Below are 23,132 nucleotides of genomic sequence, written 5' to 3'. Positions count from 1 at the left end.
CCTATGAAAAGTAAATAGTATACTTATTATATTACACTTCGGTGAGCGTGCAGCTCCACCAGCTTATTCCACCCGCCCTTTTACCATCGGACATCCAGACTTACCCCATAATGGGCTAGGTAGTAATCAAGAATAAGTCAATTTAAAAATTTACATTTAATAATCAAGTTTTAGTCTAGTTTTCAACCAAAAAAGAATACTTATATGAGAACTGATTTTCTAATGCCTTTATAAAATATTTGTGAAAAGAAATGTTATGGTCACTTCTGCTGTGTTACTATTTCCTCGATAAAAACTACGTCGTGTTTATGGTGTGTTATTTAGGATTGTTTAAAAATAACTTTAACTTCATTTCTATGTAAATAGAGCTTGATTCATTATTCATAACGTTTTCATTGATTTTACTACCCACCTATGTTCAAACATTCTAAATTAAGTATTAAATAAGACGTGTATTAGTTTCTACCCATGATTTTGGACAGAAATAGATTAAATTCGGGCATTTTGAGTAAAACCCCGATTAAAACCCGGACGGGTTGTTTGGGTTTCAATTTTCAACCCACTGCCTACCCATCTCTACCACCGACTCTTAACGATGTGGATGTTGTATTGAAATGAAACGAAAAGGCATCAAAATTTAATTTGACATTTCGGAAAATTATTCATCCGGTTTTGCTACAAAAGAATTTTGTATTTATTTATTCAGTTATTTTTACGTTTTCTGCAATTCATAATAAACCGTTGAGAATGGTGTGAATAATAATTATGGAAATATTATAACATTAGCTACATAAAACACGATATGTTTCAAAGATAATTTCAAAAGTGAACTTTAAGTTTGCGAAGAAGTTGTAGTAAGTTTACATGCTACGATTTAACTAAAAAAATATACTCTCATTAATTTTAAACGGACACTGGCCCAATCCTAGTGGCCGCCATTAAGGAAATAATGATATGTATGCACCATGGAACTGCGACGTTAAATGGGCAAGACCACTCTATACGTGTACATACAATACTAATATAATCAATGCATTGTTAGGTGATTTGCATAGTTTTAGTCCATGCTTTGTAATACATAATAATATTACCTACGACACCAACGCCCAATGTCACGTCTTCAACGTTTTCTACCCCCCTATCTAATCGCACACCTCACCAGAGGACATTGTTACTTTTTCATTTGCCATTACTTGGATGTATTGTGCCAAAAACGCACATACTTCTAAGTCCTAGCAATGCGTGGAATGATTTCATTATTCTACTTGTTAGTAATTACTAATCCTGTCATTCAACTGAGAAATTAGTAATCTACTAATTTTGGTATTCGAATAATCTGATTGATCATTAATTCAGATCATAACCATTCCACAATTATTTGACTCAAGTTGAATAATTGTACTTGGATTCGACTTAGGCCCATACAATTAGTATTAGTAACATGCAAAGTCGCGCATTGCTAATAAGTCCCACAGGTCGTCATGGTATGTGTCCTTCTGAGTTTAGGTTTTTTGGTCATAACTCGGGAATTTCCTGTAGTATGAGTACTAGACCAATAGAATTCACTCTGGGCCATTGCGCAGAACACATAAACTGTTAGACTGTCCAATATGTTCCTTGACAGTGATCTGTAAGTAGTGAGTGATAAAGATACATAAACACTGATTATTTGATTGCTGCTCAGATCTTAATTTCTAAAGCACACGTTTTAGCTTTGTTTGTTTATACTTTTACAGAAACAGCATCTAATAAAGCCATAGAAATGGATGAAGTTACAGAGGCCCAGTCATCATCAGAGCCAGAACCACCGCCAGCTGCTGTTACCATTCGAAGAACACTTACAATGAAAAACAATGCTGCAAGACAGGTTGCTGTCAACTTCATGCCTTCTAGGCAGTTGCCTTATAGTAAGTCGAATTACTTAGATTAAAAATTCATCTCGGCCATGAATACAAATTTTTTGGAGAAGCTACTTACTGTAATGGAAGGTTTATCGGGTGATGTTATTTAATGGTGTACTAAAGGAAGAAATAATTTATCTCCCAACAAGAAAATATACGTAAATGAAGAAACAGAGCTTAGACATAGGAGACAGGAACCCAAGTCCTGTGCTATGGTACTCCTAGCTCCCACTATCAGTAATAGTACAGGCAGTAAACAAAAACAAAAAAATGTCACTCATGGCGCTACAGCGAAAAGTGGTTAAAAACTGAAAACAAGGATCTGCACCTACAAATATTCGTAAGGTCTGCAAGTTCGTTATGCTGTTTGTTATGTTTTGCTGGTAACGTTGGTTGAAATCCAGCCAGATTGAAGGTTTTTTTTTTCTAAATGTTCGATCATTGTATTAATAATTAGAACATACTAGTGGAGTAATTTCACAAAATTAATTGAATATCATTGGGTCACATATCATGACATTCAATAAAACTTAAAAAAAAAACAAAGTTACTTGATTGAAAATGAACTATTATATGTTAAACATAAGGCATATAATTTTAATTTTTAATTATTTTCAACTCTTAATGCTTGACTAAGATTTTAAGAAATATCTGTAACACTTTTCTGACTCTGACTAGAAAGCAAAGAAGATTTTGTAGAAATGTTGTTTTTACTAAGTCCTGCTACAATCGAGCATAACTGTTGACCTTGGAAGGTTAAATTAGTGGATTGTTCTCTTTCTGTAAGAACTTTTAGTAGCAGCAGAGCTCCTTGTGAAATCTTTGTCCAGTGAAGTACTGCCACCTTACCTATTTCTGCCACCAAGCAGTAATGTGAGCATTGCATTCCGGTTTTGAAGGGTAAGGGTGTTGGTGAACTTACCGACACATGGACTTGTCTGTTACATCTTGGGGTGATGGGCACAGTGGCAGTGCCTCTCAGATCTTTGCGATTTAAAACTCTACAACTGTTTTCGACAGGTATATAGTTTAGCACCAGTCACACTACTTATTTGTCCTGTCACTTTATATTATGAAAAAATAAGCACCAGTTTTATTGTTCTTTAGAACACAGTACCTGAAATAACTCCTCTAATTGCAATAGGCCTTGTATAACCACAAAACGGCTAGGTACAGTGCTTCAAATATATTATTTATTGCAAATTGTTCTACAGATGTTGAAAATGTTTAGATTGGATTAGTCATGGTCTTTGTCCTGCAGCACGGCCATATAGGAAATGTACAGATCATTCATTTTAAAACAATGAGTTGAATATCCTATAATTTATATAATATCCTAGGCTTCATAGTCTACAAAATGCACACAGGTAGTCAACTGCCCTTTTCCAGTGATATTATATTACCTCAATACAACATTGCACTGTCAAGGATGAATGTGGAGTTTGAGCCAACAATTATTAGTGTTGTTTGGCCTACGCTTCTCCTATCTCCATGCATTATAATAGTGTGCTAGACAGTATCCTCAAATACTATTATTATTTATTGATTATAATTTTTTTATTTATTGACTTACCTTTAGCAGATCTAGAAGGTACACAGCAAATATTACTAAGTTGGAGAGTAGAATTTTATTACTACATTTTGTATATAGGGTGTAATCGTTAAGTGTGTCCAGGCGATTATTACATAAATGTAATAAATATCAAAAAGCTTTAAATTGATATGGAAAGTATGTTACCTAATGGGTAAAAATCAATAAATTAAAAAAAATAAAACTAGAAATATACAAAATTTTAAATTAAATGCTCCCATACATTTAACATGACATTTATAGGGAGGCTTTAGTTGGCCTACCTTAAGAGATAACAATAAGTTTACAGATAATAAAACGGCTATAAATAAAGTACATAATAAAACTATATTTTAATTGAATATAAATATAATGGCACAGTCAATTATTTGGTCAAGTGTGAGTTGTCCATCAAAATGAATAAAAGTGATAAAATTTGTTTATTGCTGATTAAATCAGTTTTATTTAAGGATCATTTCATTGTATGGGACGAAAATAATCGGGACAATAGTTTTTTTATAATGTTAAGTGACGGGACGAATAAGTCGTGCGCCTGAGGGTAAGTTATACGCCAGTCCATAACAGTTGCAGTGCCACTCAGAGCTTTAAATCGCAAAGATCTGAGGGGCACTGCCATTGCGCCCGTTACCCTGAGCCTTACTTAAGTTGATAAGTCCCATGTGTCTGTATTCATCAGCATTACTGCGTTCCTTACCCTTCAAAACCGGAACACAGTAATGCGGACTTTACTGCTTGGCGGCAGAACTAGGTAAGGTGGCAGTACTACCCTAGAAGAGTTCATTTAACTTCAATTCAAGAAGAGTTCACTCTTTCACACGGAGCTCTACTGCTACATAAGTTAGTCAACCTCTGTGCCATCGAAGAGCATAACCATACCCCGTAATCTAAAATCGACTGCAGGTGGGGTACAGGGCTCGTATTTAAGAGGGAGCATGCCAAAAAAGTTTTAACGTTGGCTCCGCCCAAATTTGTGAAACAAATATATGCCTGAAGTTCGCGTGACATGCGACAGGAGATGTTGAATTTTGCGCATTAAAAGTACCAAATTCGTTTTAGCGGAATAACTCTAAACCTAAAGGGATTAAAAAAATCCGTAGTGACAGTTCTCGATCATGCATAAATATAATTAATTATCTAATTTTTGTCCTAATAACCTGTAGCATTTCGAGGATAAATCGAAAAAATGTGAAAATTAGAGGTCATTTCGTGATTTTTATCTAGGGAGGAAACTTTATTGTTTTATGTTTCTGTTTAATGTCTATGCTTGAATATATCGTGTAGTTACTCATACAATATTTTATTTTTAATTTTAAATTGGATATATCCCTCTAAAATCAAATAGAAGATTAGGTATTTTTCCTCTGCTCCCTCTTAAGTAAATTTACAAACAACTTGTATCTTAAGTATATTATATATTCCATTTTGGTCACGGTTGACAGGCGTATGGGTTAACACGCGTGCCCGGACTGAATTTCGCTTCTCCATTATTTTCTCACTGAGTTGAGTAAAATTGTGTCGTGTTTTGTGTTGAAGGTGGGTAAAAAATTAGCGTAGAGGTAAGTTCCCCTTATGAGGCAGAGCACTCTGATATCCTCATTCTGTATCTATCTCTCCGTCCGTTAGTTCAATGGAGATTAATGTCAGTGCTTAAAAGATTAAACGCCTTGCCTGCGTGGACATTGACAGCTCCGCTATAAAGACCATCCTACTACCGCTTCCTCCGTCTGCATCAGTACAACATACGTATACCCTGGAGGGATACGAAAATAGCTCTAATTTGAAATAAACGGACAACGGATCTGACTCCTTTCTCGTTCACGTCACTCGACAGAGAGCGACTTCTCTCGCACAAGCTCAGTGCTTTAAAAATCGCCCAACCCGTTTACAACAGCAAAGTGTCGGGAATTTTAGAAATAAAAACCATCGGTTGAGACAAAGTAGCAATTTACTTCCTAACACCCCAGAATGTAAACAAGTTTGTTGAGTGTCCCTTCCTTAGTACTCAAAAACTTTTCGCTGTAATCCCTCGCTTTCACTTTCAATGGTGTCGTTCTACAAATCCCCATGGAGCGGTCTCTCGAGGAATTGGTCCATTCCATCAAATGTCCCTCAGGGGTTAAAGTTATAAAGGCCAGGAGGCTAAATAAAAATCGAATAGTTGAGGGACAAGCTACTTGGGAGCCATCTGCAACTGTTGTATTAACACTTTTGGAACAGATCCTCCCGGAGAAAGTCTTTTGCTTTAACATGTTTCTTCCAGTGGACATGGAAATTCTGCCGCTATTGATATGTCCGTGAGTAATGCCGTTCACATCCTCGCTGTTCCCGATGTGCCCATAATCATGAGAACCCCTCCTGCACCATTCCAGATGAAGCAATATCTTACCTTTTTGTTCTGGCTCCTATAAAGATGCCGACACAAAGTGCCCTGAGCACTCTCGTCAAAAACTGATTAAAAAGTGATGGCTGAGTACAACATCGGTTACATAGAAGCTTTCAGACGATTCAACTCTGTCCGAAAATCATATGCTGACAAAGCATCCCTAACAAACCCCAAACACTTTGGTCCCTCCTTTGTACCTCTGTCCGCATATAGCCCCAGAATCCTTCCACGTGTATTACATGTACCTCAAAATCTTCGCAACCAAATGGATGTTATCTTCTTAATGACTCTTCAAATAATAATCTCCTTTATTTTACTAGTCCAAATGACAACCTGTCTGATATAATGCAGAGTATAATACTCTATATCTAGCAATATGGTTCAATATTACATCAACGAATATTTCAAATCTTACCTCGCCCATCCTCGTCAATCCAGACCATTTCCACCGAAGATGGGCTAGGAGAGAAATGAAATTTTGTCATGCAAATTTCAATCCTCGTCTCGCCTCGTCTCGCCTCGCCGGTGGAAAACCACCTTATGTGGATAACCTCGGGAATTGTAAGCTTTACCTACTACTCCACTCTTACTCTTACTCTACTACTTACTACACTCATGCTCACGAGATAAATAAATGTAGGCCATACAAATCTTTCTCCCGGCCCGGAAATTGAACCAGGGAGCTCTGCGTGGCTGCCCGGCATGGTAACCGTCCGGCCACATAAGCTGTAATGGTTTAAAGAAATTGATTCCTTACTTACTTCCCGCAAAAAAATATATACATAAAAAATTTATGTATGTTATGGTTTATTTTAGACACTTAAACACTTAAACAATATATTTAAAAATAAAACGGAAATAATAATTTAATATTTTTGAATAAAGATTATTTTGGCCAGAACTAGCTCACATAAAGTGTGTCCCATTTTGAGTTAAGTGGATATCTTTTGATTATTTCTTACAATATTCTAATGACGGTTTTTTTGACGTGTAGAGAATCGAAGCTTACGTTCAGGGGCCTTGCCATGAACTCTTATTTCGATTCAGTTTAGGACCTAAAATGAATCGTTGTGACACAGCGCTACATGAAGTGTATATCACCATCCTGCTTTTTTGTCGTTACCTAACCTATACTGAACTGTAATAAGAGTTCATGGTAAGGCCCCAGTAATGATATAATATTAAATTTCACATATTTTAAGTTACAACACTATTGTAATAGCAGTGCGATATATGCTAATTACACATATAATATGTTACGCGATAACTCCGGCAATTGTGAACCGATTTTGACGATTCTTTTTTTATTGGAAAGAGGGTACCTTAGTATTGGTCCCATTTAAATTTGAACAAAATATTCCACCTCTAAGGGTGGCTTACAAGGGATGAATCCGGTTTCGCGCACTTTCCGATTACTAATTTCAATAAAACTTGGCACATAAATGTAATTCCACGAATTTTTAAGCTCGATTTATAAGCTGTTTTAATTGATTTAAAATTACTTTGAATAATAGTGAAATGTTTGAATAGTATATTAATAATCTCACTCAGTAAATGGCACTAATGACCCATAATCAAGTTAGTGGTCAGTTGTAATTAGTGAATCATGGGTCAGTGTGAGGCTGGCCTCTGACCAGAAACAAAGTGTAATGGTTTTTAAAGGAATAAGAAGTTCATAATATTATTTATTTATACAATAAGTTGCCAATGAATTTTATAAAATAAACAATAAGTCAGGAAGTGTTTGGAGTTAATTCAAAATTCTGTTGGTGTGCTAACAACTTACTACTACAAACCGATTTATGTGACACTGATGGTCACGGAGCAGCTGACCATATCCGGGAGCGTAGTGTTGGTACTGGTACTTGGTGCAACGGGCTGGTATCCGCAACTCGACGACAAAGCGCCTATTTTGCGTAGTGTTACTAAAGGATAAAAAATTACATAAAAGATAGAAGTAATTTAAAGATGGATTTATTCAGTGCAGATGAATTTGAACTGACAGAGCTGTTAAATGGTAGGTTTGTATGTTGATTTTCCTAATTGCATACCATCTAAAGCAGGCAGCAAAGCATCTCATTTTTTTATGTGTAATTACCCCACTAGTTTGTTATCATTATTAATAGAAAGATCGAACACTTAGAAAAAATCCTTTGATCAGGCCAATTAGTAGAGTAATTTCACAAAAAAAAAATTGAATATCAATTCAATACAAATTTAAATACTAATAGCGACATTTCTAACCACGGCTGGTAGCTGTAAAGGTATCTAACTGAGTGACGAAATACTTAATATTTCTCATAGATGGCGCTATGGCTAAAAAGTCGTTGAAAAACCAAATACAAAGACACGACAACAAAAAGAAAAATTCGTGAGGTCCGCTCTTTCCGCTCTCGTTCCGTGGCTTAGTTGGTATAGCGTCTAGCGCGGTATGCTAGAAGACGTCGGTTTGATCCGGCCGGATCGAAGGAATTTTTTCGGAGTGTTGGATCTTTGTATTAATAATTATAACAAAAATGCATTTAGTTATGAATATGTTTAATTATTATTTTTGTCTAGGATTATATTATTATAAGTGTATTATGTTATTTTGTGTGTCGATTTTGGAGGGACATACACTCCTACTTCAGAAGGGACCGGTCAAAAGTTGGCCCGCAGGCCGTACTTTCTTCAACACAGATCTATAGCATCTCTTTAGTGTAATGAGGTACTTTAGTAAAGTGGCAGAGAGTAGTTTAATAAGGAAGGCGAAAGTTTGGACACGGTGATGAAATTTGGGAGGGAGGGGCTTTATTAAGCAGTGGATTGTAAAATTGAAATTTACTTATATACGTACAGTATCAGCAGAGCCGTTTGCGAAAGAGATCGTCAAGGGAAGTACTACTACCTTACCTATTTCAAGAATACAAGATATTTTTCGCTGAAAAATGTAGTCAACAATACAGGTTTTATAGTATATTATGTTAGATCGTACATTTCACAAAAAATTGGCTTGCGATTGTATTACACAATTCTCATGTCACTTTTAATGTAGCATGCGTTAAAGTTAAATTAATACAATAGCATAAACAAACGACAACAATTGGAATTTAACAGAAAAATAGGATGTCCTGAATAGTTAAATTTTGCGTTTTATTTTACCAAATCAATCATATCAAAACAGTGGGATTGGGTGGGCCACGTTAGCTGGATGCAACCTGTGAAGTGGGCGAACGTCGTCACTCCTTGGGTGCTCGAGGATAGAAAGAGACGGTGTGGACGGCCGAGGAGGCGTTGGCGGGACGATCTTGGTGGGTTTGAGAGAGAGTGGTGGGAGATCTCTAAAGAGCGCAATGGAGAATTTTGGGGGAGACCTTTGCAGCAGCAGGACATAATAGGTTAATAAAAAAAATCAAGTGAAAACTCATCAATATTGTAGTAGCATTGAGTAACTATCAAATGATGTAACTACGTTTTAAATTGTCTACAATTTAATTCTTTAACAGCATTCGGTAATTTATTAAATAATTTGGGAGCTAATACGAACATCGTTCTACTGTAAAAATCCAAATTAAGGCGTATTTCTACCGCTATTACTGCGTTTCGGTTTTAAAGCGTAAGGGTGCTGGTGAAATTATAGGTATGAAATTATAGCCTGGTGAAATTATGGGACTTGTCACCTCACATTTTTGCGACTTAAAACACTGAGCGGTACTGCGTGCTGCGTGGACATGCGTGTCGCACCAGGTGCTTTTTGAGTGATTTTTGTAAAACCCTTTTTTCTTTTGGTTTTAACGTCTTAAACGTACAAATAAGTTCAAACAGTGTCAATAATTATAAAATCACAGAAATATTTAAGTTAAATGCTACAAAAAACTATATTTTGAATAAGATAGCAGTAACACGAATGATTTTCTCATAAATTTAAAAGACTGCACAGTAATGAGAAATTATCATTACAACACACATTTTATCGTTCACAAAAGAACATTTGACATCATTTAACATGTAACAAATATTTTAATATAATTTCTTGTATCAAAATTCTTCTCATCCGTGTAAGACCATCTATCTATCCATATGTAATTAATAAATAATCTAAATAAGTATTTTGTTAATGTCATATAAACTTTGTTGTACATCAATATATCATCATCACCACCATCAACATCATCATCATGATCACCATTATCATCAGCATCATTACTATTCACATCATCATCACAATCATCGTCATTATCACTACAATCATCATTGCCATCATCACCACCATCATCATCGTCACCTCCGTCATCACCACCACTATCACCATCTAATTGTTATATTTCAAGTAAATATTTGGCTTAAAGTAACTATTTGACTTAAAAGTAGACAAGAATGAGAGCAACAATAATGATATTTGGGTACATTTTTAATTGTCAAGTGTGTAAAATATGCTGGACCGTTATAAAAGTGCATGGGTTTTAAAGTTCCCTTTGTGTGATTGATGTACAATAAAGTTTATAAAACTATTTCTTGATACTTATTTAGATAGATTGTTTTACATGAATGAGAACGGTTTAGTCACTATCTGATATTGGTATTTAAGTCGATTTTTTTGCTAAAACGGAGATGCACAGGTTACTTCACTGTGTACACTCCAATCCGACAGGAGCCCCTTCTCACGTAAGCGAAGGGTGATGGTGATGCTGTGTGAACTTTTGCTATTAGGAGGCTTTTAGTTGAAGTGACACTAATGATAAGAAAAATTTAAACACATTGTGTATTCACAAGAAAACATGTTTGTTTATAATAAATTGGAAAGTTGCGGTATGTATTCAACGTGAAAGTTATTGAGTTTATCCTCGATGGGAAATGTTGCGATTTCCACGAGTGTTTAATTTTTTTTCTTCTTTTCTTAAAATTAGGGCGACGTGGAACCGGCTCCCATGAATGAGAAATTGCCCACTTTTTAAACTTTTATTTATTACTGTGACGTAGTAAAGTAGTCTTTTTATGTGTAACACAGACTAAGTAAGCAAGCAATCATATTAAATAAATAATGCTTAGCATTCATGTAATAACATAAAAGTTATTGTAAGGGACACATTTTTGGAGGTTATCTGAAAACGACCCGTGCACGACTTGTTCGCCTATTAATAATAATAGTTCTTTTTAAAGCTGCCGACAACACAGCGAGGGTCTTTCGTTGATGATTACCATTATTCTTTTCAGACACAATACGTCACCGGCGAGCAAACTCGGAGCACAATATGTTAATGGAAGAAGTGGCAGAGGTGGAAAGTGGCGATACAACGGATGCGCAGGCAAACATCATCGTTCGGGAGATGGAACAGCATCATCAGTTGATGGAGGATAATCCGGAGGCTGAAGAGCGCAGAAGGTATGAAATATTCTGCGGTTTTTGTATAGACAAAAATTCTCACATATAAAAATCGTCATCATTTAGCGAACAAAAAAAGTCAGGATATAAAGCAGTGATGTTTACATTCAAATAAACAAGAATTAGGTATGAAGTAGCGATTAAATTAAGATCTTTTGACATCTACTTAGTTCAGCCTACTGTTGGAGAAGAAGAAGAAGAATGAATCTAGGGCAGGGGCCGGGTCACTTAAGATTCTACAAGATATCGATGATTATAGTCTGTTAACACAGGAGAACTCGGAGACTTAGGAGCTGTTTAATGATACGGGCTTAGAATGTAAGCGCTGTAACTACATACTTACTTCAATTCCAGGGAAGCTCTAAGAGATCTAGCTCAAGGTTTAACAATGAAGAGACACGTACGTGCCAAACTGTCAGCCTCTGTCAGCCTGCGTTCGAAGCGAAAACCCATCTCCATGTGGAAGCGGTTGAAGTATAGAATCAGTTTTGGGATAAAAAGGGTAAGTTTTTGTGTCTTATTTGTTACCATTATTGGGGTTTGTCTCATTTTTGGTGTACTTTTTTTTACTGACCACTCTGTTTAGTTTTACACTTGCTTTATTAAGATTGAAATATTTGATCGATTTTATTATTTCTCATGAATGGGTTGGTTTTGTATGCCTTTGTATTGAGAGTTGCGTAGATGTTTTTAATTTTGTTTTTTTGGAAAAAACAGTTTACAATTTGTATACATGATAAATTGTACAAAAAAACTTATCACTTAAACTAACAAAGTTTCCACTAATAAATATTACTTAAAAAAAGAGCGAATAGCTTCTTGGTATTTTTGTAAACACAATGAAAATAATAAAAAAGAAACATAAAAAGAAATAAACTAAAAACAAACAACATCAATTATTGTTTATAAATGGACTTAACAAATTTTAGAAATAAAATGGACAAATAAAACATATCTACATCTAAATGACTCTTATTATTTATTCGGTTGTGATAAAGTACATTTCACTTTTACTTTAGCAGTTGCTTATTAAAAGTGATCGGAATAAGGAGCGCTTTTTTTAAACCTACTTCGAGGAATATAGATAGAAAATGAAGACTGTATTATGACAATATTTTTTAGGTCCTGAACCTTTTCGGGATTTGAGAAACACAAAATCGAGTAAGAAAGTTAAAACGTATGCTTTAACTTTCTTTCTTATTACAGAGTCGAGGCGATAGTTTTAAGATCCCGAAGGAATGTCCATAAATCAACAGTACGTTTGAAATACACATCTTAATAATTCAATTAAGTAAGACATTTTTTGACAAAATATTCCTAAATATTCGGAAAAATACAGTCTACCTAGGTAGGTAAAATAGACGTTATTTGGCGTAGGTACGCCAAATAACGTCAATTTTTAACGTACTTAAGAGATTTCTTTAATCCCGAAAAGATCCAGGTCTTAAAAAAATATTGTCTTGGGAGTCTCCACTTTCTGACTCTGTTCCTCGAAAAAACTCTACCTATTCTGATCACTGCTTATTAAGCATAATTATTATTTAGTGCTTATTTTATGAATTATATTTGTCTTATTATCCTTGTTATATTTTCTAGAGCCGTGAACGCTTCCGCGACTTTATCTTCTCCATCGAACTCTGGTATGAAGCCATCCGTGCTATTGAAGGCAACTTCGGTTCCGCCGTTGGTTCCTACTTCCACCTGCTGCGTTGGTTGTTCGCCGCTGACGCTTTGCTGGCTGTTTTGGTGGTGTTATTCATCGTTTTGCCTCAGGCATTGCACAATGACGTTGCGAAGCACACTACTGGAGGAGGTTGGGGATTTATGGCCTTTATTAGTGGGACTGTAAGTACAAGTTACTAAAAAAAAGTTATTTTCGACATTAATCTCGACATTAACCACCATTAATGGTATACTGTGACCCTTTTGACTTTTAACCTGTATCTATTTTGATTCACAAATTGGATTTACTGGGAATCTAATCTGGTGTAGCCCATATGGTGTAACCGCTAAACCTCTCAGCTCTTATTTATCCGTTTCAATTTGCGAGAAAGAAAGAGAGCCGTCTATAACAAATTATTTAAATTGATCAATTTTAACTCAAGTGAGCTCAATGAGAATTTGATGGAGAAAATGTTTTTGTGTTGCAGGGTGCATATGCTGACTCTCTGCTGTTCTACGGCCATTATCATGACGGTGATATATCGACCTCTAGTCCGTTGACCTACAATATGCCATTTGCTTATTTCTTCACTATGGTTTGTCTGTATTTGGCTATATTCGGCGTTCTTTGCTTCAGGTTAGTAGCATAACATTTAAATTTTAACCTACAGTAAACGATGTTTTCGTAAGGCCCTAGAAACTACGTATGTACGTGTTTTGATTGGTACTTTGCTGTTTTTAGAACCGCATATTCTTATCGCCGCAATTTCATCGAGACAGCAGGTGGCTTACATCATGTGTTCGCTAGCAAAGTGTTTTGTGGGTGGGACTTTGGCATAGTAGCGGAACACGCCGCCTCTCTTAATGCTACTAGCATTTATAATGAATTAAAGGTGAGGTGAAATAACATATTTCATATTGATTTATCTAAGGCTTTTAATAATGTGCCTCTAGTCAGCTTTTCGAATAATCCATAAAATTTTATCAAGTTCTAATGGAAATATGAACTTATTTAAATATTCTTAAATGAATCCAACATCTAGGTGTAAATACTGCTTTGTAATTCCAATGTACTATAAATAAATCACTATTGTATATTAGTGTTCCACGAGGACCTATGTTGCGCCCATATTAGTTAACTGTTTATTGGAAGACGTTGTAAGTGATTGATAGGTACTTAGTTTTCCTTATTCAGAGGTGAACTTAAAATAAGCTGTAAATTGTTTCAGGAACTCTTAAACGAACGGAACAAACACAAAGATGAAATTTCACTATGCACAAAAATAGCGCAAAAGTTAACAAATATCATCGTAACGTGTTTCGTATTGGCCATAATCGTGGGACTAGAATGGGGGTTCTGGAAGTTACTGAGTGTCGGTTTAATTGCACCGCATTGGGAGGTCGTAGTGTCAGTGACAGTGGTGTTCTCTGTTGCTCTGTTACCAGTGGTATTTAGTGCCATTGTTCGGTGAGAATCTTTCTTTCATTTATAATTTTTAAACGCGTTCTTATCAGTGTCTCAATCTTAGCGACATACTATTTTGAGCTTTGTCAAAGAAGTTCTTCGACAGTGGTCGCCTACGTTGGCCCCTTACCTATAGGAATATAATAAAGAAAATCTTCATTACAACGTCATATAATTTATACTTAGTTATGATGTAAATAAGCTCTCTCGCCTTTTATTTTTAAAATTATCTTCCATTTTGGTTTATTATCCTGTGTTTCGATTTCCAGATTAGAGTACTACAAACCTCGTACAGCTTTATACGTAACACTAGCAAGAACTTGGCTTCTTGATGTTGGAACCTTAATGTTGCTGTTTTATTATTGGACTCAGTCGGGCAAAGATGTGAGTTATGTGTTTTAAAATTAATGTGTCCTCAATAAGCATTACACGGTCTGCAGGTAACATTTTCGCCCAATCATACATCCGTATTTCGCGGGGTGAGGCGCTAGAAAGCCCATGATTGGTCGAGATTGACCACTCATATTTCTCAAGTTGTGAGGTGCGTGCATTGTTTGTGATATTTTGACAACGCCGAGACGTTTCGAGTACGAAATATACCACATATTTAATTTTATTTAATCAAAAACACAAAACCAAAGTTTGCAGACCCGTGATACCTATTCCTAAAGTGTGACTTCGTATTTGGGTTTACATACCTGGTTCCCTTTAAACTTGCCGTGAATGTCGAATGCGTGTGATACCACCGGTATTTACTGACTTTCCCCACAGATCTTGCAATGATGAAAAAAGGTCCATTATTTGTTTACCATGGTTTATTCTAGATCCATTTGTTTGATAAATTTTAATTTCATTTTATTTTGATAGTGTTGGGAGACATCGTTCGGGCAAGAAGCATATCGACTTGTTTTGCTAGATTCCTTGATTTCCTTGTTTCTCTTGCCGCTCTTTGAAATCGTCAGAGGCATGCTTTTTAAGTGAGTTTTATTTTGTAATTTATTTCATTTTTTAAGTTACTTTTTTCGGTTAATATTATTTTGACTTATAATATCTGTTTTAATAAAACTTATTATATTTGTAAAATTACCTTTGAGAATCTTGAACTAAGATGAAATCTTCTGCCCCATTTCTTACTGCTAACAATTAAATTAAACCACCAAACCAAAGTTGAACTCATTGTTAACGCACAGGTTATACAAAGTGGGCAGTCCTCCCGAGTTCTACATAGCCTACAACTCGCTAACGTTAATATACAACCAAGCGGTTCTATCATTCGGACTGATGTTCTCTCCTCTGTTGGTGGTTTGCGTGACGCTGAAGCTGTTACTGCTGTTCTACGTGAAGCAGCAGTGCGCGTTGAGGGCTTGCCAGCCTGCTGGGAAGGTCAGTAAGACGCCATTATACACTACGTATTATTTTTGAAAGACCAAGCTTCGGATTATTCTAGTGTAACGGAATTTCACTGTAATATGTATCTGACTCGACTCCAACCAGCGTATGTTGCCATGCCTGGGCCACCGCTATTATCAACTGCTATAGACTGATTCCCAAGATGGCCTCGGCATGGCACATGCTGGTTCGAAGCCAGACGGACCGTGGGGACTTTTCTTTATATTGTTTGATCTTTGTGTCAGTAATAACAAACTAGCGTGTAAAAGAATTTTCACAAAAAGTAAATGAATGTCTTGGTTAAATATCTTGGTTATATAATCAATAAATAAATATATAAATGGAGATTAATTGTATTTGTAAAAATGAGTTATGTGTGCGTGTATTTTGATGTTAGTGCGTAGGTTTCATGAATGAAATAGAAGCCGGTAACAGGCCGGCTTGAAACGCATTTTGATTGGATGAGATACATCGGGAAGCAATACAGTATTATATGGTATTATCAGGGACAGTTTTCTACGTATGCGATTATTATTGTATATTTTGAGTATATTTTTTTTTAAATGGAAGGGTATGCCCGCTGTCTAGTCCAACTAGTCTAGATAAGCAAGGCGATAGGAATCGACTTATATCAATGCCTCTTCTGTAACTGAGAGAATTAACTAGTTTTAAAGTAGTTAATTAGATCTAGTTGTTTCACGCATTATTACTATTAATTCATAATAAAAAAACGCGGAAAGTTATACAAAATTATATTAATTCCTTTTTCAGATCTGGCGAGCCTCACAAACACATACGGTGCTATACATGCTAGTGACTCTGTCTTTGTTTACTACTTTGTTTGGATTTGGTTCTTTGTTCTTCAAGTAAGTACCATACCTATATTTCTTATGATATCAAGTGCCAGGCGGAACTAGTCGTGCGCCTGGTGATAAGCGACACGCCTGTTCATAGCAGTTGCAGTGCCACTCAGAGCTTTAAATTGCGAAGATCTGAGATTATTAGATATATTATAAGATTGTGTTTACAGACTTATACGAAAATTGACATTTAACGGGAATTATTGAATAGGAAATATAATGGGATTTATAATATCTATATATCCCTATGATTGTTCAAATATATATTTTTTAGAGATTATTGGATGTAAGATTTTGAACTGCTTACACCGGTCACAAAAAGAAGATCATGTCTGTGTGATAAGAGCGCAAAAGACATGCTTTTCGTATCAGCGGTTCATAAGGAACCAAACGCACAACGTCTCTTTCTCTCTTATGGAAGTGACGTAAAACTTTTTCTGGGCCGGTAAACCGATTCCGCTTTAACAATAGTGGTGGCGTTGCTTTTCGTTAAAATTCAAAAGAAATTAATAATATAAAACATCAAATCAAATAAATCTTTTGTTTATAATTTTATTTATTTATTTATTCATAGAAAACTAACAGCTTCTTACATTTAATAAAAGCAGGAAAAGAAACAAGCCCAATTACAGGTTTCCACCTATAGCTTCAGACAAATAAAACACGAGCAGTAAACAAACGAACAATAAACAGTATTTATTAACGTGTTGTTACCAAATACTGTTTGTTGCACTTACATAAATATAACAACCCGATACCTGCGCTAATCACATATTATTCTAGAAAATTAAATAGAACACTTACGTTACTGTTTTATGTTGCCACTGTAATTTGAGGTGCAATAAAGAGTATTACATTCATTCATTCGGTCGTCAAATAAAAATGTCTAATGAGGAAATTAAATAAATAAAGAAATACAGTTGTGCAAGCGTTCTATCAGCTAGGTCATCAGGATTATTGCATTTCTGTCCAGGATATCCTCCCAAAAATGTGGCCCCTTCCGCGAGTACAAGTACGTGTACGAAGTGCTGAGCGAAGGGGTCTTGGGCCTGTCAAACCACGCGATGCTGCACAGGATGCTAGCGTTCACTACCAGACCGGGGGTCATTGCGTTTGTTATACTCTCTTTGGGGTAAGTTATTGTCTGTATTAAATTAAAATTATGAAAATTTATTTCTGGGTAAAGTTATTTTGTATCGTAGTCATTTTCATAGAATAAAATCTGATCGTTTATTTTATATTGTCAATTCCGTAATATTATAATTTTAAAAGTAATGGTATTCTACCACCTCTAAAGCACAAGAACAACAAAAAAAAATTACCATAGCTTTTCGGTGACGGAAAACATCATCCTGCACGTCAAACAATGTTCACAACCCTCGGAAAACGTGTGAAATCGCCCATCCACATTGGGCCAGCGTGGCGGACTATGGCCTAAACCCTCGTCTGAAAGAAGACCCGTGCCCAGCAGTGGGACGTATAAATGAGTTGATAAAAACATTACAGTTTAGAATATAATTTCAAGGGATAATACGATTATCACTAATGTAAACAATAATAGTTAATATGACACAAAACAGAACTTTGCTAGCCACAGATGTTATTCTATGAAGACGGGTTATGTTGGCCCAATGAGGATCTCCTTCGACTGTTATGCACTTTTTTCACGACGTTCCAGAGGTTAAAACGTAGAAGAAGACACGAGGAACACTTGTGAGAAATATCATAATTAAAAATAACAAAATACTGTTACAATACAACGATGTCTAAAAAACAAATTAAATTACAATTTCTTTGGAAAATATTCCTTACCTTAAAATATTATGATTGATTGTCGATTGTGTTTAGAAAATTTGACAGTTTATTTTACGGTTTTTAACATCTAGACGATCGAGTCAGTGTGCATTGTTCTTTAGAACTAAAAGATAGCCTACATTTTCTTCGTTTTGACGTGTAGCGTGGCAGTGTACTACATGCGTGCGAAAGCCCTTGCGCAAAACTCGATGGTGCAGATACTGCGGCAGATGCTCGTTCTGCAGGCCAAGGATAAAGACTTCCTGCTCGCTGCCATCGCCAAGGTCTCCAATGGAGGTTAGTTCATTTTCTTAATTTTGTGCTATACATGTCCTTCCTTGGTGACAACAAATTCGTTTCTCGTGAGTTCCATTTGGGCATTATATTTGTTTCAAGTTTGTTATAATTCTTTTATATCAATTTTTATTCTTTATTTTTATAATACCAAGTGATGGGACGAACAAGTCATACGTCTGTTGGTAAGCGACACGCCTATTCATAACAGTTGCAGTGCCACTCAGATCTTTAAATCGCAAAGATCTGAGGGGCACTGCCACTGCACCCGTCACCCTGAGACATAAGTTGTCAAGTCCCATGTGGCTGTTACCCTTCCAAACCGAACGCATTTATGCTAACATTACTGCTTGGCGGCAGAATCTTTCACTAGGAGCTCTACTGCTACTAAATAAATAAAATAATAAATAGTACGTCTTGCGGGGAGATTCCGTTCGTGATCCCCATTTTTTTAACTGGGACAATATGAAGAAATCGGAGACCATACGAGATATTAGGAAACCTGTCCCACCATCCTATTTAAGAGCCGGACTCTTGTCGATGTAGCCTCTTCTACTCCTCACGGTTCATAGCCAGTTCCTTGACCTCTTTATAGCCGCTTAGTCTTTCTCTCTTTCTTTTCCCTTCTATTTTCTCCGCCCTTCGTCATTACGTAACAAATGTCCAAACATTTTCCCCTTCTTTCTATTGCATTCAAAACACTTCTCTCCTCCCCAACCCTTTCCAAAACTTCCTCATTTTTCTACCTTCCTTTTATACTTAGGACCCATTAGGTCTTTTTTATGAAAACAAATTTGACATTGTCAATTAAATAACCAAATGGCCAAGCGTGAGTTATCCATAAAAATGAATAACATTGACTTTTTTGATACTGATCGACTCAGTTTCTTGTAAGGATAAAAAAATCGGGACAGCAGACAGACAAACAGCAGTTGGTCCAATTCAATAATGTTTTTTCATGCAGTTTGTTGTCCTCCATCCGAATATCAGTATCTTCATATGTGCTTGTTGACCAGGGGGCCTACCATAACCTTTCCAAAAACAATCTTATTTCAATGTAAGCTTAAAGTAAGCTTATTGTAATATTACTCATTCTCGTACCATGACGAATCTGTCAACCAAGTAATGTATTATTGCTAAAGTGATTGAAGGAACGAATGATTTCCCAATATTGTCTATTCCTTACTAAAAATAGGAAAGAGATAACGCTATGTGAACTATATAATGCCATCTCTTTCTTTTTTGATGTTCCGAATCATCTCATCTTAGCATAATGTTTAAGTACTTAATGTTAAAGTCGCGTCATAGTACGAACTGAGTGAATGAATAGTCACAAAGCCGCCAATAAAACATCATAGTTTTAACATTACAATAAGCTTACTTTGAGCGCGTCATGGTACGAAAAGTCAATGTAAGGTTAAAGTAGTATTGTTTTAAGAGGTTGTGATAGGCCCCCAGGCCTTCTTTAAAGGATATCGTTTACCTGCTTGAGATACAGATCTCAAGCAGATTAATGATGTCTGCGGTTTTCATATTCATGTAAACTTTACATTTAAATTTCGCGCTGTTTGCAATGTCAAATATATCAATCACGAAGATAAACACTACGAACCAGTTTTGACCCGCTTACCAACTCAAGAAGGCAGAGATGTCCAGTGTTCTCTGAAATACTCAAAATAATCAAAATCCTATTATACCGTCAAACTTCTGTGTTAAATACATATATCAAGGGCAGTGAATTTGCCCTTAAAACCGCGCCCGACTAACTATAATATCCTCGCATTGGTGTCAGTCAAGATTGCAACAGGTGGTGGTGGCTTCTGCCATAATCCTACAGGTCCTGGCTTCATCAGCTTAAGGTATGTGGTGCTTGATTCAGTGTTTGGCGGTGATATTGCAAACCTGTACGGTTTCTTGTTTCTTAAAACATACATGTAGATGTGTGGGATATTGTCCATAAAGGCCAAGGTAGACTTTTCTCATTTTCCCACGATGTTGTGAATTTATAACATTTGTGTCCCTCAGAATGGCTATACAGCCCGAAGCCGGAAGACGAGGGCCCTGACAGCCACACGTGGAAGTTCCTCAATGAGGTTCGGAGACCTTCCAATGCTGGGTACCACTTTGACGCCAGTCGACTTAGTCAGGTAAATTAACATCTACAATATATATTTACACTGATTTGCTTTTCGGGGTTCAGTCGAGTCAGGTTAAAAATAACAACTTTTAGTGACGTCAAAACTGTAGCGCCGTAATTTCAAGGTCAAATAATAATAAGCGGCAGTACTGTACTATGAGTACCAGACAAATTGACTTCAGCTAGAACACAGCCACTTTAGAAACTTGCTACCGGGAATGGAATCCAGAGCCTCCTCATTTTTCGCCCCGAACGAATGTTAGCAGCAGTGCTGCCGAGGACCTCAAAAAATTCATTAATGTATCGAGGCGTTACCCCAAAAATATACACGATACGTGTTTCGCCTTTCTACGAGGCATTTTAAGACATAGTTGATTGTTCGACGCTCTCGAGTAATCATAAAACAATTATTAAATTTTTCGTAAAAGCTGTCATCTTTAGTCTTTCTCCCCTTTTACTGTCGTTGACAATTATATTTAGCTATCCAGGCTCACTGTTAACTTAGCATGCATTGTTTGCAGTTAATGCGTGAAGTCGTAATCAACTTTATGCAGCCGAGACCACGACTGCATGAAGTTGATATACTCTAACTGAAGTCGTTGTCAACGTCATGCAGTCGAGGTCTCGGCTCCACGCATTAGTTGCAAACATGCAGGCAATCTGTTTGCAGCCTTACTTATGTCTTTGTGTGAACATAATAATATTAAGTTAATATTAATTCTTAAGAAATCAAGAACCAGTTTAAAATTCCCAGGGGCGTCCCCGTTCGTACGTTCGCGAGAACAGCAGACATAGTACGCATTTGGAGCGACCAAAGTCCAGCGATGGGGAAACAGACAGCTCGTTCAGCTGGAAGGGGTCCAGCAACTGCTTGAACCAGAAGGGAGAAGCTGAGGAGGTGAAAAAGTGGATATAGAACACACTCGCCTGTTTACTTCCATAGGGCCATAACGCACACACTATACAACGTAATAGTACGTTGTGTAAAGGGGGGAAATAAGAAATTATTAATGAGAGTTTCTTAGAACAGACAGTAATTTTTACCGCCCGTGCTACATACTACATACATACGTAATGTTTTTCATCACGTAAGCGAGGAAATAGATACAACGATAATTTATTTCTTGTATGATTAAATGTCGCTTCACAACACATCATTTACAGATTTTGGAAATGGCGTGTTTTGTTTTTTTAAACAGATTGCAAGCTATTCTTCCAGAGATAAAATAACTCGAACTAACATGTTATAAAAGGCACAGGCGCAAGCAACTACAATAATAGATATAAAATAAATAATTTCCAAATTCTAAAAATAATATGGAATTTGAATTCGCAAAATAAATTTAGTAAAAATATAATAAAATTGCAAATGTTTAATTTTTTTATTCTTCAAGTTTATGCGAAATATACGGTCTAGTTTTTCGAAAGTTTTTCGAGCATAAAAACTTGACATAAAAACATATAACAAACAATAGGGCGATAATGTAATTAAAAAGAACGTATTTTAGGACATTACGGTCGAGTACGTTATGACACTGTTTACGAGCAAGTGTGATGGAAAATGTAATATTAACCAGTGAAAAATTAAAAGCACACATTATCTTACGTCAAGGGTACGTCAAACTTGACACTTTAGTTTTGGAGTTGTTCTTATCACCAGAGGCTTGAATTTAAATGTCTAGCGTGACGTGTCCTTCACGCTGTATTTACAAACCAATGGCAACGGGGCCTTGTAAAGCGATTCTTGTTGGCTTGCCGAGGAAATTGGTTAATCTATACTCAGCCTTTTTTGAAGACGGAGTAAAATGACATTTGTAGGGTTACCAGTTTTCATAAAATTTTAAATAGTTATGCAGTGGTGTATTAATGTTGTCGATAGTTTTGTCGATAGATTGCGAAAGAAGATCAAATTTTGCCAAAAATGACTTGATCGTAACTGTTCCGACGTTCTAATATATTTGCATTTTATAATTGTATTATTTTCTCTTTATTCTTACTTACATTCATATACGTTTTAACAAGAATAGCCGGATTTGATTATCTATATTAAATTAAAATCCTTTAAAATATGTCTCCTCTTTGCATTTTTCATAAACATAATTCTAAATACAGTGTGTATGTATGAACTTACAAAAAATTACAATTCAAATGAACTTGTGCTCCGTGTTTTGATGAATAATGGGTAAACGACGATTCAAATGCAACAAGTTCGGCTATTTACTCCATAAGCGTGACCAATATTCAGTCGATTGTCGATAGAATATTTATCGACTGTAATCACTAGCTGCTCGCAA

At 36.0% G+C, this 23,132-nt stretch overlaps 1 protein-coding gene across 2 annotated transcripts; it reads left to right on the top strand.

Moving 5' to 3' along the window:
- Positions 1 to 649: 649 nt before the first annotated feature.
- On the top strand, positions 650 to 22,204 carry LOC113240045 (transmembrane channel-like protein 3). 2 transcript variants are annotated; one of them, XM_026477251.1, is made up of 16 exons: positions 650 to 854; positions 1,737 to 1,907; positions 11,069 to 11,237; positions 11,592 to 11,739; positions 12,834 to 13,082; positions 13,388 to 13,536; positions 13,642 to 13,792; positions 14,129 to 14,367; positions 14,634 to 14,748; positions 15,232 to 15,341; positions 15,555 to 15,747; positions 16,525 to 16,619; positions 17,587 to 17,745; positions 18,571 to 18,704; positions 20,727 to 20,848; positions 21,593 to 22,204. In XM_026477251.1, exons 2-16 carry the CDS (start codon positions 1,763 to 1,765, stop codon positions 21,752 to 21,754), a joined length of 2,340 nt encoding a protein of 779 aa, XP_026333036.1. In that variant the 5' UTR covers positions 650 to 854; positions 1,737 to 1,762; the 3' UTR covers positions 21,755 to 22,204. The 2 variants fall into 2 exon arrangements, with proteins under 2 accessions (XP_026333036.1, XP_026333035.1); XM_026477250.1 differs by lacking the exon at positions 650 to 854 and adding an exon at positions 1,423 to 1,484.
- The last annotated feature ends 928 nt before the right edge of the window (positions 22,205 to 23,132 follow it).

Source organism: Hyposmocoma kahamanoa, unplaced genomic scaffold (assembly GCF_003589595.1).
Source record: "Hyposmocoma kahamanoa isolate Upper Pololo Valley unplaced genomic scaffold, ASM358959v1 119, whole genome shotgun sequence".
Taxonomy (NCBI): Eukaryota; Metazoa; Arthropoda; class Insecta; order Lepidoptera; family Cosmopterigidae; genus Hyposmocoma; species Hyposmocoma kahamanoa.
This window is presented reverse-complemented; position numbering and strand designations above follow the sequence as displayed.

Bases quoted from the DNA above. Each gene is read 5' to 3' on its own strand.
- LOC113240045 (XM_026477250.1), top strand. From the start codon at position 1,442: ATGCAAAGTCGCGCATTGCTAATAAGTCCCACAGGTCGTCATG. The intron at 13,537-13,641 runs GTTAGTAGCATA...TGCTGTTTTTAG, and splicing joins TTCGGCGTTCTTTGCTTCAG to AACCGCATATTCTTATCGCC. The intron at 16,620-17,586 runs GTAAGTACCATA...ATTTCTGTCCAG, and splicing joins TTTGGTTCTTTGTTCTTCAA to GATATCCTCCCAAAAATGTG.